Source organism: Chenopodium quinoa, unplaced genomic scaffold, assembly GCF_001683475.1.
Source record: "Chenopodium quinoa cultivar QQ74 unplaced genomic scaffold, ASM168347v1, whole genome shotgun sequence".
NCBI lineage: Eukaryota > Viridiplantae > Streptophyta > Magnoliopsida > Caryophyllales > Amaranthaceae > Chenopodium > Chenopodium quinoa.
Genome location: NW_018743066.1, coordinates 2,617,430 through 2,628,728, shown reverse-complemented (window position 1 = coordinate 2,628,728; position 11,299 = coordinate 2,617,430). Strand labels below are relative to the sequence as shown.

At 34.7% G+C, this 11,299-nt stretch overlaps 2 protein-coding genes across 2 annotated transcripts; both read right to left on the bottom strand.

The window, feature by feature from the left end:
* Window positions 1–5,945: 5,945 nt before the first annotated feature.
* LOC110731400 (cysteine-rich receptor-like protein kinase 10) lies at window positions 5,946–8,676 on the bottom strand. The gene is made up of 6 exons (XM_021911264.1): window positions 7,697–8,676; window positions 7,501–7,619; window positions 7,184–7,394; window positions 6,842–7,079; window positions 6,590–6,740; window positions 5,946–6,486 (listed from the first exon to the last, which is right to left on the bottom strand). The coding sequence occupies exons 1-6, from the start codon at window positions 7,809–7,811 to the stop codon at window positions 6,175–6,177; spliced, it is 1,146 nt and encodes a 381-aa protein (XP_021766956.1). The 5' UTR covers window positions 7,812–8,676; the 3' UTR covers window positions 5,946–6,174.
* LOC110731173 (cysteine-rich repeat secretory protein 38-like) lies at window positions 7,811–8,675 on the bottom strand. Its single transcript, XM_021911003.1, has one exon. It carries the CDS (start codon window positions 8,666–8,668, stop codon window positions 7,811–7,813), a length of 858 nt encoding a protein of 285 aa, XP_021766695.1. The 5' UTR covers window positions 8,669–8,675.
* Window positions 8,677–11,299: the final 2,623 nt, after the last annotated feature.

Here is an 11,299-nt window from a genome sequence, read left to right as displayed (position 1 = left end):
AGATTGTTTTTCCACTCTTTCAAAACTTAACGTTGATCTGTTTTTATAAGGAGTTAAACCAAGCTTCCATCAAGTTCCCACTTCCCCCTTAATCCCACGTTCTCTTTAACTGAGAAGTTGGGATGTAGGCTGAGGAAATTTAGGAACATGATTTCCCTAGCTTGACTCCTAAATCAACGTGCTTCCTTAATTTAAGTAAACAGTTATTTTTACTAAGTCAAAAATCAGTTAAGGATTTAAAAAGATAATTATTTATTAATTAAAAAAGATAATTGTTTATTAATTAAAAGATAACTAAATAATTAATTAATTTAAAAACTTATCTTTTAAATTAATGAATTATTTTGATTTTATTTATTTATAAAATAAATCTTTTTCAAAACTGATTTTATCTTTTCCTTAAATTAAGGGATATGAAAACTGTTTTTGAAAACCATCGTTTAAACACTTTTCTGAGCATCAGTCAAGTTCCTTCAAGAATTCCAGATTCCATCAGGAACTTTGAGTTTCTCATGAGTTCCTTCCAACACTTTTGTTTCTTAAGTTCATGCACTGAATAACTAAGTATACTAGAGTTGTGAGGACATCTTGAAAGCTTGCATTCATCATCAAGTCTTCCAAACTCTGTTGTTCCTACTCCGGAACATATATTCGTATACCTGAATCTTTCTGTTCAACCAAGACTTATAAACATCATTAGTCAGAGTTTGTTTTACGTAAGTCAATCATTAAAATATTAAGGTGGTCAATTCAACAATATTCCCCCTTTTTGATGATGACAAACTAAAACGAACTCGGGTAAACAAAAATAATCATCCAGGCAATCAGAGTAACCAATAACTAAGTGAAACAATAAAATTATTAAAGCAATAAAACAAACTAAGTTTAAAGAAGTCTGCATCATTCATGAAAATAATAAATTGTGAAATTTATAACTTTACTTAAATGATGAAGACTTGAAGGGAATCGGTTTGAGTCCGGCTTTTTGAGTTTGTTCTTCTCTTCCCCCTTTTGACATTATCAAAATGATAGAGAGAGCATGCTATATATAGTACTAAACTACGGAGGGATTAGTAAATCTGAATTCATGAACGATTAAGCATGCGCACACAGTTCATATGCAACCAAAATTAAAACATCAAATTCAAAGACAAACTTAGCCAGTTTAATACAAACCGAAATAAAAACAAAATAAAGTGTTCAAAACAAACCAAACAAAATAAAATTGAAGGACAATATCAGTGTTTAATAAATCACAAGAAAAAGTGGGGTAGGTTTGTTTTGCAAAGGGCTAGGAAATGGTAGCAGCTTCATGGTAAGGTAACATCCTTGATCGCATCAAGAATGGTCTTGTAACAACTTTGCTTCACTTTAGCTTTGAATTCCTGAGCTGAGGAGTCCATATGAGCATTTACTTTATCTTCCAGAGAAAGCATCTGAGTTTGCAGCCCCTCAACTTTAGTAGCCAGGTTATCCACTTTAGAAGAAAGGGTAGTTATACTCTGTGTAAGTGTAGTGGACAAAAGCTTAAGTTCCTCCTGGATTTGCAAGGAACTTGGACTAGAGCTAAAAGCACCGAAGCCGAGACCAGAAGTACGAGGCTGTGAAGCAGGTGGAGAAGGTGATGATGGAGTTGGGGATGGAATTGGAGGTGGTGATGGAGTTTCTTCTGGAACAGATGAGGAGGGACCCTGAGGAACTTGGGTGGAAGTTCCTTCAGAAACTTGGGTGGAAGTTCCTTCAGAAACTTTGGTTGAAACATCATCCAACTCAACAATAACAGTCTCAGATTGCAGGGTTCTGGGTTTAGATGTAGCAAGTCTGATACTTCTCCTTCTTCTGCCTGTTACAGGGGCAGTGTGTTTGACAGAGCCCCCAATTTCCTTAAGCAACTCTTTCATTAATTCCTCTTGATCATCCTCTTCCTCCTTCTCACTCTCACTCTCTTTTTCTATTGTGTCTGTCTCTTTTTCTTTTTCTCCTGCTTCCTCTTTTTCACTCTCTGTTTCCTCTTCTTTCTCACTCTCTTGTTCTTTTGCTTCTCCCTCTCCTTCTTTTTCTATCTTTTTCTCACTGTTTTCTCCCTCTTGCACTTCCCCCTCAGTTTGATCACCCTCTCCCTCAGAATTTGCATCTTTTACAAAACATACTTTTCCACGAACTACTTTAAGGCTCAATTTGAGAAGAGATTTTTCAGAAAGTATGTTTTCGGGTTTCAAGGGGTAATTCTCAGCAGTTCCTAGAGGAACTTGACATTTCTGAAAGATCACAGTGAGCAGGGGACCATAAGGAATATGAAGATCAGGGATGCAATGGTCTAGATGTGCAATCATCAAGGCAGGGAAATTTACAGTGACTTTGTTGCCTAAACAATATATAAGAGAGGCATCTAAAAGAGTAACAGTGCTTCTTTTCTGTGAACGAGGAAGAATACCTCGCCAAATTAAATTGAATAGCAATTTGTGAATTGGGGTAAGCACATTGTGGTTGGTGGTGGTAATTTTTGGGTTTCCTCCAATAAAGGATATGATTTCAGTTTCGGGGTGGCCATCTACGGTATTTTTTGACTTATTTTTTATATATGTTCGATAGCCAAAATTTGGGGTTTTGAACCACTTAGCCAAAGAGATTTCATCAAACTCAATAGCTACATCATTAACCGTAGCACTACATACACCATCAACACAAACAAAAGAGGAGCAAAATTCATCCATCAACTTAGGGTAAATTGGAGATTTTGCACACGAATCCAACAAGTAAATCCAATTTTGATAATCCAATAGCTCTAAAATTTCGGAGAACTTACAATCCGTACACCAGGAGTAGTTAATTGCATAGCCAATCAAGTATTTTTCGTTTTGGCCCTTGGTTTTCTGCGATGGTGGTGCTGTCCGACGGACTTTAGCTTTACCGGGCTTTTCTTTGGGTAGAGTAGCCTTGCGTTTTGGTGTTTGAGATAAGGAGGTGACTACCATTGCTAGAGGAAGGAGCTCCGGTGTGGAGTTCCGTCTGGATCTTGGTGCTAGAGGATTGGAATTGATGTTGGTTTTCATGGTTGGGTGAATTTCAGGAATATAGAAGAGGTGGGTGGAACTTTGAAGGTTGGAAGTGACGGTTGGTGTATTGGGGTTTTTGAGGTGAGTGGGTGCGTGTGGTAAGTGAGGTGAAAAGATAGGTGACGGTTGAGAGTTTAGTGGGATAGAGGTAAGGTTGTGATTTATTTTGACAATGATAAAAATTAAAGATAAAATAAAAAAAATAAGATAAAATCTAATTGAGAAAAAAAATCTTTTTGTTGTTTTTAAATTTATAAGATAACAAAAATAATAAAAAGATAAAAATAAAGAAAAATAAAAATTACGAAAGAAAAAAAATTCAGTAAGTTACTTCAAAGTAAAATACTGGTTGACATGTACAGAGCTTTATAAAAGGAACTTGAAAATAATATGGCTCAATTTGTCTTCTGCATCAACATAATCATATGATCACATACTCATTAGAATTACACGCTCTTTCATTGCAAGATTCGAGATTATGTTTTTCACACCAAGGTTATATATAGCAATGCTCAGTCGTTTCACTAAGACATACCTTGGGGTTCCAAGAAGAACTGCTCAATTCAGCTTTATCATTCCGAGTTCCAATCGCATCTTTTCGAATTTTTCTCTACTCAAAGGCTTTGTTAGAATGTCAGCAATTTGATATTCAGTTTGTATAAATTCTAATTTAATAGAGCCTTTTTCCACATTGTCTTTTAGAAAATGATGCCTAACATGAATATGCTTTACATGTGAATGATGTACTGGATCTTTTGATATGCAAATAGCACTTGTATTATCACAGTATATTGGAACACATTCAAGAATTTCAGAGCTTGCGATCTGAACACAAAGTTCACAATAAATCGAGCCATCTTTCAATAACCTTGATTAAGGCAACAACACGAAGAGGGCAGCTAGCAGAACCGACCACCATGACTTCGTCTTCTTCCGCCCTGCGCTTATCCCACATAAAGATCACCCCATCTTTCAATCCCACACTCTCATCAATATTCCAGCCCAATTGATCCCCTAAACTTCCAGCTAGTTTCCCAAAGTTAATCTCAGAAACACGGACCTCAGTAACAATGACAACAACAGGATTGTGAATATCCATCATCTTCTTAAAGTTGGACTCAAATGACGGCCTAGTAACACCCCTAGCATTCCATGTAATACATCTTGAACCTAGATCAAAGGCTAACTCTCCTTTCATAATTTCAGGCATTAAGGTCACTTCAGAATACCTATCACAAGTGTGGGAATCAGACCTCCCAATTGCTACAGAAAAGTCAATATGGGTCAGAGGAGAAAATAGGTAAAAAATTTGAAGACCATCAGTGTAACATCCCATTTCAATTTTCAACTACTGTCATCTAAGGCATAAACTGGTCCATTAAAGTCTAGAATAGGTTCTGGGTCAACAATTCCTTGCGGAAACTTAGGAATAAGTTTTGTGTTACTAGACTATGGGAACTCAAAATTAAAATTATGCAGCTTAACAAACACTTCATTAACATTAATTCGACCCACTATGTCAAACAAATTGGGGATATGGGATGGTGTTTTAATACCTTTAGGAGAAACCATTACCATCATTCACATAAATCGAACTTGACATAAATCGAGCCATATTGTTGCTTCTATTGCTTTACACTGTCTGAAAATTTCAGAGCTTGCGATCTGAACACAAAGTTCACAATCAGATGCTGACACATCTCCCCTGCAAAGTGCTTGAGCATATACTTTGTTAGGATCACTCCCTGCAGAACCATTGTAAAAACCTGAAATAGATGTATTCGAAGGAAGAGAATCGAGGAGGGTTCTAAGATTATGTTCAAACCGGCTATTTGCTGTATAATTTCCGATTTCATTTTCAGTACAGGAAATAGATATATGATCTGCACTAAAGACAGTTGCTGACAGAAAATACAAAAGTAGCAAAAATAGATTAATTGATAGTATTTCGCAATTCTTCATGTTTATTTAAGGAAATGTCAAAAGGATTTACATCTTTAGTAGAGATAAAGGTTTTAAGCTTTCAGATAAGATAACAGCTGCCTAGAAGTTGGTAAAAAAAAAAATCACTCGAATTTTCAAGTTGCTGTTAATTCTGCATTGAAAATAAAATCAAATGTTCAAAGAGTTGACTAAGCATATTCCTTCATAAAACACAGAAATGTTATATTTTATATACCAATTGAGCTGGATGCAATGATTTTTGTGCTTTATCTAGTTTATTATTTGTATGTATTATTTTTATGATTTTTAGGAGATGTATGATAAAATCCTGTAAACAAACTCTAGTCGTCGTGTAAGTTGTAATCTGTATTTCTCAGACTTTACATTCTCTACTAATGGATGTGGCAAACAACCTAACACATTATCAGTGAGCCACAGAAATTCTGTACGTATGTTGTTCTTTGCTGTTTGTAACCACTTATTAAGCTATATCTTTCTCGCACTCGTTACAATAATGATTTCGACATAATTGTGGCCCTGTTGTTAAAGATGCCCAACTGCACATGGTTGCTTGCTTAAACAATGGATAACATCAATTTGTATTTGTTTAATGAAGACAGTTTTAAACAATAATTGGAAAAACAGAACCAGTCAGATTTCTGAAGTCAAATCTTCCTTGTTAAATTTAAATCTAATGTTTTAAAGTCATCAGGGAAGTACTCCACATTAGCTCAATCTAAGTAGATGCACTGCATTTACAAAAGCAGTGACGTCGATCTCTTAATCTAAGTGTCGTAATTGTTGTCCTATTGTATGATGCATTCCGTGTATTTTTATAGAAGTGAAGCCATACATTGAGGACATGAAAATATTGTGCTACTAATCTATCGCGGTCAAGACTTGATACTCTCATTTTTATATAAGGATTTAGTCATCCTTCTGATATATTTATATAGTTTCAGACAAAGATTGTACAATTGAGAAGAAACAACTAATACAATCTAACAGAAAATTCTTTACAATTTACATAGAAATTCACTCACCAATTACATTCAACAGTCTAACGAAATATAGCTTCAAAAAATTGTACACTTAATCTATGAGTCAACTATTTAACTAACTAAAGCCATATATAGGACTAGCTAGCTATATCAGTGAGCAAATGCATCACGAATCATCGAGCTGAAATATCTGAAAGAGCAAAGCATCTTAAAGGGGTTGGTGTTCTAGAACTTGTTTCATAGTGATCACCAAACCTTCCAACAGTAAAGGCAGGTTGTTTTGGAGAGTGCAGATTTACATTTTCGTGTTTTAACATGTGAACCACGAATGACATTGTGGGGCGTTCAGACGGATCCTCTTGAACACATAGTAATCCTATGTGCAAGCATCTTAAGAACTCGGTAGTGACATCACACGAATCATTACTTGTTAACATTGGCTCCATCAATTCTTTCCACCTTCCTTGGATCCATAATTTCCATGCCTGCATTTTCGATAAAATCTTTTGAGTATGAAAATTTTTTTAAAAAAAAAAAAAAAGAAAAAAAAAAAGAGGTAAGAAGAAGCAGGACATTTTGGTCACTTACATAAGCTTGGAGGCTAGGACCATTTCCAGTAAAATGAAATCCAATGCTTTTTCTTCCTGTTATCATCTCTAGCAGCATAATTCCGAAGCTGAAAACATCAGATTTAACAGAATACATTCCTTCCATTGCATACTCCGGTGCCATATATCCACTATTAATTGCAGCATCATTAGTAAACAACAGCTAGTACTGCTAGACAACCATTAAAAAATGGAAAACAAGATCGAATTGTCAAGTTGATAAAGAACTCACTATGTACCAATTACTGTAATAGTGCTTGCTTCATTTTCTGTTGTTCCATAGATTCTGGCATTTCCAAAGTCAGAAATCTTAGGATTCAGATCAGAGTCCAACAATACATTTCCAGGTTTTAAGTCTCGGTGTATGATTTTTAGTCGGGAATCCTCGTGCAGATACAGGATTCCTTGAGCAATCCCATTCATAATCTCAATCCGTTTGCTCCATGTAAGTTGTGCACTCTTCTGTGGATCTAAGATGAGAACAGAAGTAAACAAATTTTCAAGCAAACTTAGTTATGCTAAAATTTTGAATTTCTTTAATTAAAGAACTAAAAGATCTTTCTTGTTGTTGTACCATAAAGCCAAGAGTCTAAGTCACCAGAAGACAAAAGCTCATAGATAAGCAGCCTTTCAGCTCCATCTACACAGAATCCCAACAGTCTGACAAGATTCTTATGTTGAAGCTTCATGATTAGCAGAACTTCATTTTTGAATTCTTCCGTTCCTTGATCAGATGTGTTGGAGAGTCGTTTCACAGCAACTTTAGTACCGTCTTTTAGGACACCCTATAGAGTGGATAACAAAGGGCAAAGACTTAATTAATTCGGTTCCAAAATTTTTAAATGTCAGACTGTAAAAACAAGAATATATTGTCTTTTTTCGTATGCTAACCTTAAAGACAGGACCAAAACCGCCTTCTCCTAGCTTGTGTTTTTCAGAGAAGTTTTCTGTGGCAGCTTGAATACTTGCCAAATCAAACAAAGGACTGTCCATTCCTCGAAAATTTGTAGCTGCATATAATGAAGCTGCTGCTTTATCTGAACAAAAAATGAGCATATTTACTGCAAGAAAAAATATAAACTCTTACCTTGACTTTTACGTCTTAGAATGATGTAGAACACACAAGATCCTACAAGAGTTGCCAGGGCACAAGCCAACCCAATCGAAAGAATACGAGCTGTCCATTTCTCACCTAAAATCATTAGCAACAAAAAAATCTCTCAAAGTTAAAAACAAATTGAGCTACTTGACTTAACAAAGTATAACTGAACACAAATTCAGAACACTTGCCCTGAATTGCAGGATCTTCTGACGTTTCCCCTTCATAGAAAGCGTAGAACTCATACCTTAGATAACAACTTTTACTAAGAAGTCTTCCACCTCGAAATTTATAGTTTTCTGAACCAAGAACATCTACAATACCCTTGTGCAAACATCGTTGACAATCGATTGGAGACAGGTCTAGAGTACATTGCACAAGACTATATACATGCTGTGCACCTGAAAAAGGCGTCGACTGAGTTGCGTACATATGATCCAAGGAAGTATTATTATAAGCAGCCTTCAGAGCAAGTTCATGTAAACTGGTGTTTACAACTGTTCTAAACTTCTCTGGTTCTGATACATATTTTTTGTTATACTTGTTGATATTTCCTGTCATATCTAAATGGCCGAAGAATCTTTGATTCGATACATGAAGCAGACTTTGCTCACCCCAAACTGTTGCATCAGATGAATTCGGACAAAGTCTACGCATTGCTTGTGTTGCCATGATCATGCTTGTCCTGCAGGTCTCGAGTGTGACATAATCGTAGCAAAGGTAAAGCCCATATGATGTAACACTACCATTTCCGGAAGATGTGTTGTAGAATTTAGAGACAGAAGCATTTGAAGAGATTGAAAATAGAAGACTGTCAACATTCTGCTGGAAAAAACTTTCTGATGTACTGTTGTTGCTGCTGTTAGCATCAGGGCAATTCCAGTATGGTGGATCAGCAAGAACAAGAATGTTATTGAAGATGTTGAACATAAGAAAAATACAGAGCAGAAGATTATGCATTTTAGCTTATAGAATTGAATGAAATATGAGGAAGTACTTTAATAATAATCATCTAGTTTATGCATAATAGAACAATAGCAATACAATATCTGAAGACAGTAAGACTTTTTTTGTTGACAAGCAACTAGAATTTAATCAAAGACTCCCCCTATCAGGACTTTAATAATCAAATACAAAGTATATTGATTTAAGATGTCCGAGAAAAAATTGTCACATTTTCGATCTAAGGCACTTGACTGGATTTTATAAATCGGGCCTTAAACTATGTGACGAGGAGATGATAACAATGACATAACAAAGGAGATAACTATATGTACGTACACGTAATCATAATGTATACGGAGTACTTACTAATACTATGTCAATATCAATTTTTTTTTTTTTTTTGGTTGTATATAGAGACACAACGGCTTAGTATTACATCTCAAGACTTTACCAACTAAGTTAGGCAATATACAAAAGTAAAGCAAAATCTAATGTAATATTGTTTACAGTTACCACTGATTAATAATCAGTGATTCTGTCAATATGTGTAAGATGGTTATCCACTTATGTGATAGTTAACTACTCAATTTTATTTATTTTTTTCAAGTAGCTTATCAATAGTTGAATTTCTTATTGGATGGTACAATTTTCCGTAAAACGTTTGACTTGGGATAAAATAATGGAATACAAGTAGTATACTCTTGATCGTTGTATTATTTTATTCCATGCATTAAACTTCCATGAAAGATTGTTTAATTAGTCAACTTTAATAATCTTAGGGTGTGATCAGTTGTTGGCTTGTTGCCCAAAGAATAGACAATCAAGATATCATTCGTAATGCAACGAGTAGACAACCGTAATAACTAGCACTGTCAAAACGGTTTGACAGTTCGGTTTCGGTTCGGTTTGAAATCGGTTCGGTATTAAATCGAGTCGGTTTGGAATCGGTTTAATTGTCTCACGGGTCGGTTTTGGTTCGGTTTAAATAGTTATCGGTTCGATTCGGTTTCGGTTTATTCTTGAGCGGTTTTAATTCGGTTTCGGGTTGTAAACAGTCCGGGTAATAAACGGTTCGGTGCAGACGGGTTGCGGTTTGTTAACGGTGCGGTGTAAACGGTTTTTATCCCGGTTCAAACAGTTTCGGGTTGGAAACGGTTTCGGGTTAGAAACAGTTCGGTTCTTTTTTGGTTCAGTTTATAATTGGTCTATTCTTTTTCGGTCCAGTTTTTAACTGGTTCGGTTCTTTTCGGTTCAGTTTATAACTGGATCGGTTCTTTTTCGGTTCAGTTTATAATTGGTTCGGTTCTTCTATGGTTTAACGTTATTCAGATCGGTTCCATTTCAAGTTTACTAAATTACGGTTCGGGTCGGTTTTCGGTTTCAAAAAATAAATTGTTTATCGAGTTGTTTGGATTCGGGCAGTTAAATGGTTTTGGTTTGAAATTTGATAGTACTTTTTTTTTTTTTGAACGGGAAGAATAATATCATTAAATAAAAGCCATACGGCTTCTACAATAATAAGGATCTGTAAACCACATATTTAGAGAAAATATCATAACTTTTACAATCAAAATCATAACTAATTTGCATATTTGGCATAGCTCATACTCCACCACTTCAAGCTTGACGCGAATCATTTAATAGTACTTGCTAACCTTTTGCGTTCACAAGTTTTATATAAAGTCGCGAATCATTTCATATTTAGGCATCATATTATAAACAAATTCTCCTTGATTTTATAAATACATATTATGTTTTGTTTCAAGTTTAGTCATACTGATCTTACTAGTTTATTACGAAGTAGATTATAAGAGTTAGTGTATTAATGTATTATTGTTTTACAATTAGGTTATTATATGCTTCTTATTTAATCATTTATATACTACGCGTAGTATCATAGTCATGATTTGATGAATTCTTGTGAAATGGAAATTTGCAATTTGGTAATTCGATAATTGATTAGTCAACAAGACTGATAGTTATGACTCGTTTATCATTATATATTTTCATGAAATTATGAAGATATTACAAAGTACTTTGATTTGTATAATGAAAGAAAACAGTAATGACTAATTAACAAGGTAATATTGATTAGTTCAATCGATCATATGTACACAATTTTAACACATGGCATCTAACTATCTCATAGTTAAATATTCGTATCATCGTTATTCGTATGTATTAGTACAAAGTTATAGACTCATGAGTGATCTTTTTAAATTTATCTATTTATACATTTTATTAATATAACGTTTTTATAATTTTTACGTGTATGAAAATAAAGATATATACTAGTAGATGTTTTAATACGTGTCTTGGGCACTGATCCCGATCAAATGGGGTAAATAAATACTTAAGAATTGAGGGAATAATATTTTTGTAGATGAATATACAACACACAAACACACACGGATCACCACTCTCAACCATAGATTAAAAAATCAATGGTTAGATTCTTTCTCCCACAACACACACGGATCACCACTCTCAACAATAGATTAAAAAATCAATGGTTAGATTCTTTCTCCCACAACACACACAGATCACCATTCTCAACCATAGATTAAAAAATCGATGGTTAGATTTACATGAAACCTTTTGAAACCCTTTCACTCTCACTCTCACTTTACCACTCTCACTCTATTC

Excerpts from the sequence above, each read along its gene's own strand:
- LOC110731400 (XM_021911264.1), bottom strand. The coding sequence starts at position 7,811 with ATGATTTTAGGTGAGAAATGGACAGCTCGTATTCTTTCGATTGGGTTG. Across the intron at positions 6,741-6,841 it reads ATTACAGTAATTGGTACATA|TGGATATATGGCACCGGAGT; the intron begins GTGAGTTCTTTA and ends TGCAATTAATAG. Across the intron at positions 6,487-6,589 it reads GTCCTAGCCTCCAAGCTTAT|GCATGGAAATTATGGATCCA; the intron begins GTAAGTGACCAA and ends TCGAAAATGCAG.
- LOC110731173 (XM_021911003.1), bottom strand. The coding sequence starts at position 8,668 with ATGCATAATCTTCTGCTCTGTATTTTTCTTATGTTCAACATCTTCAAT.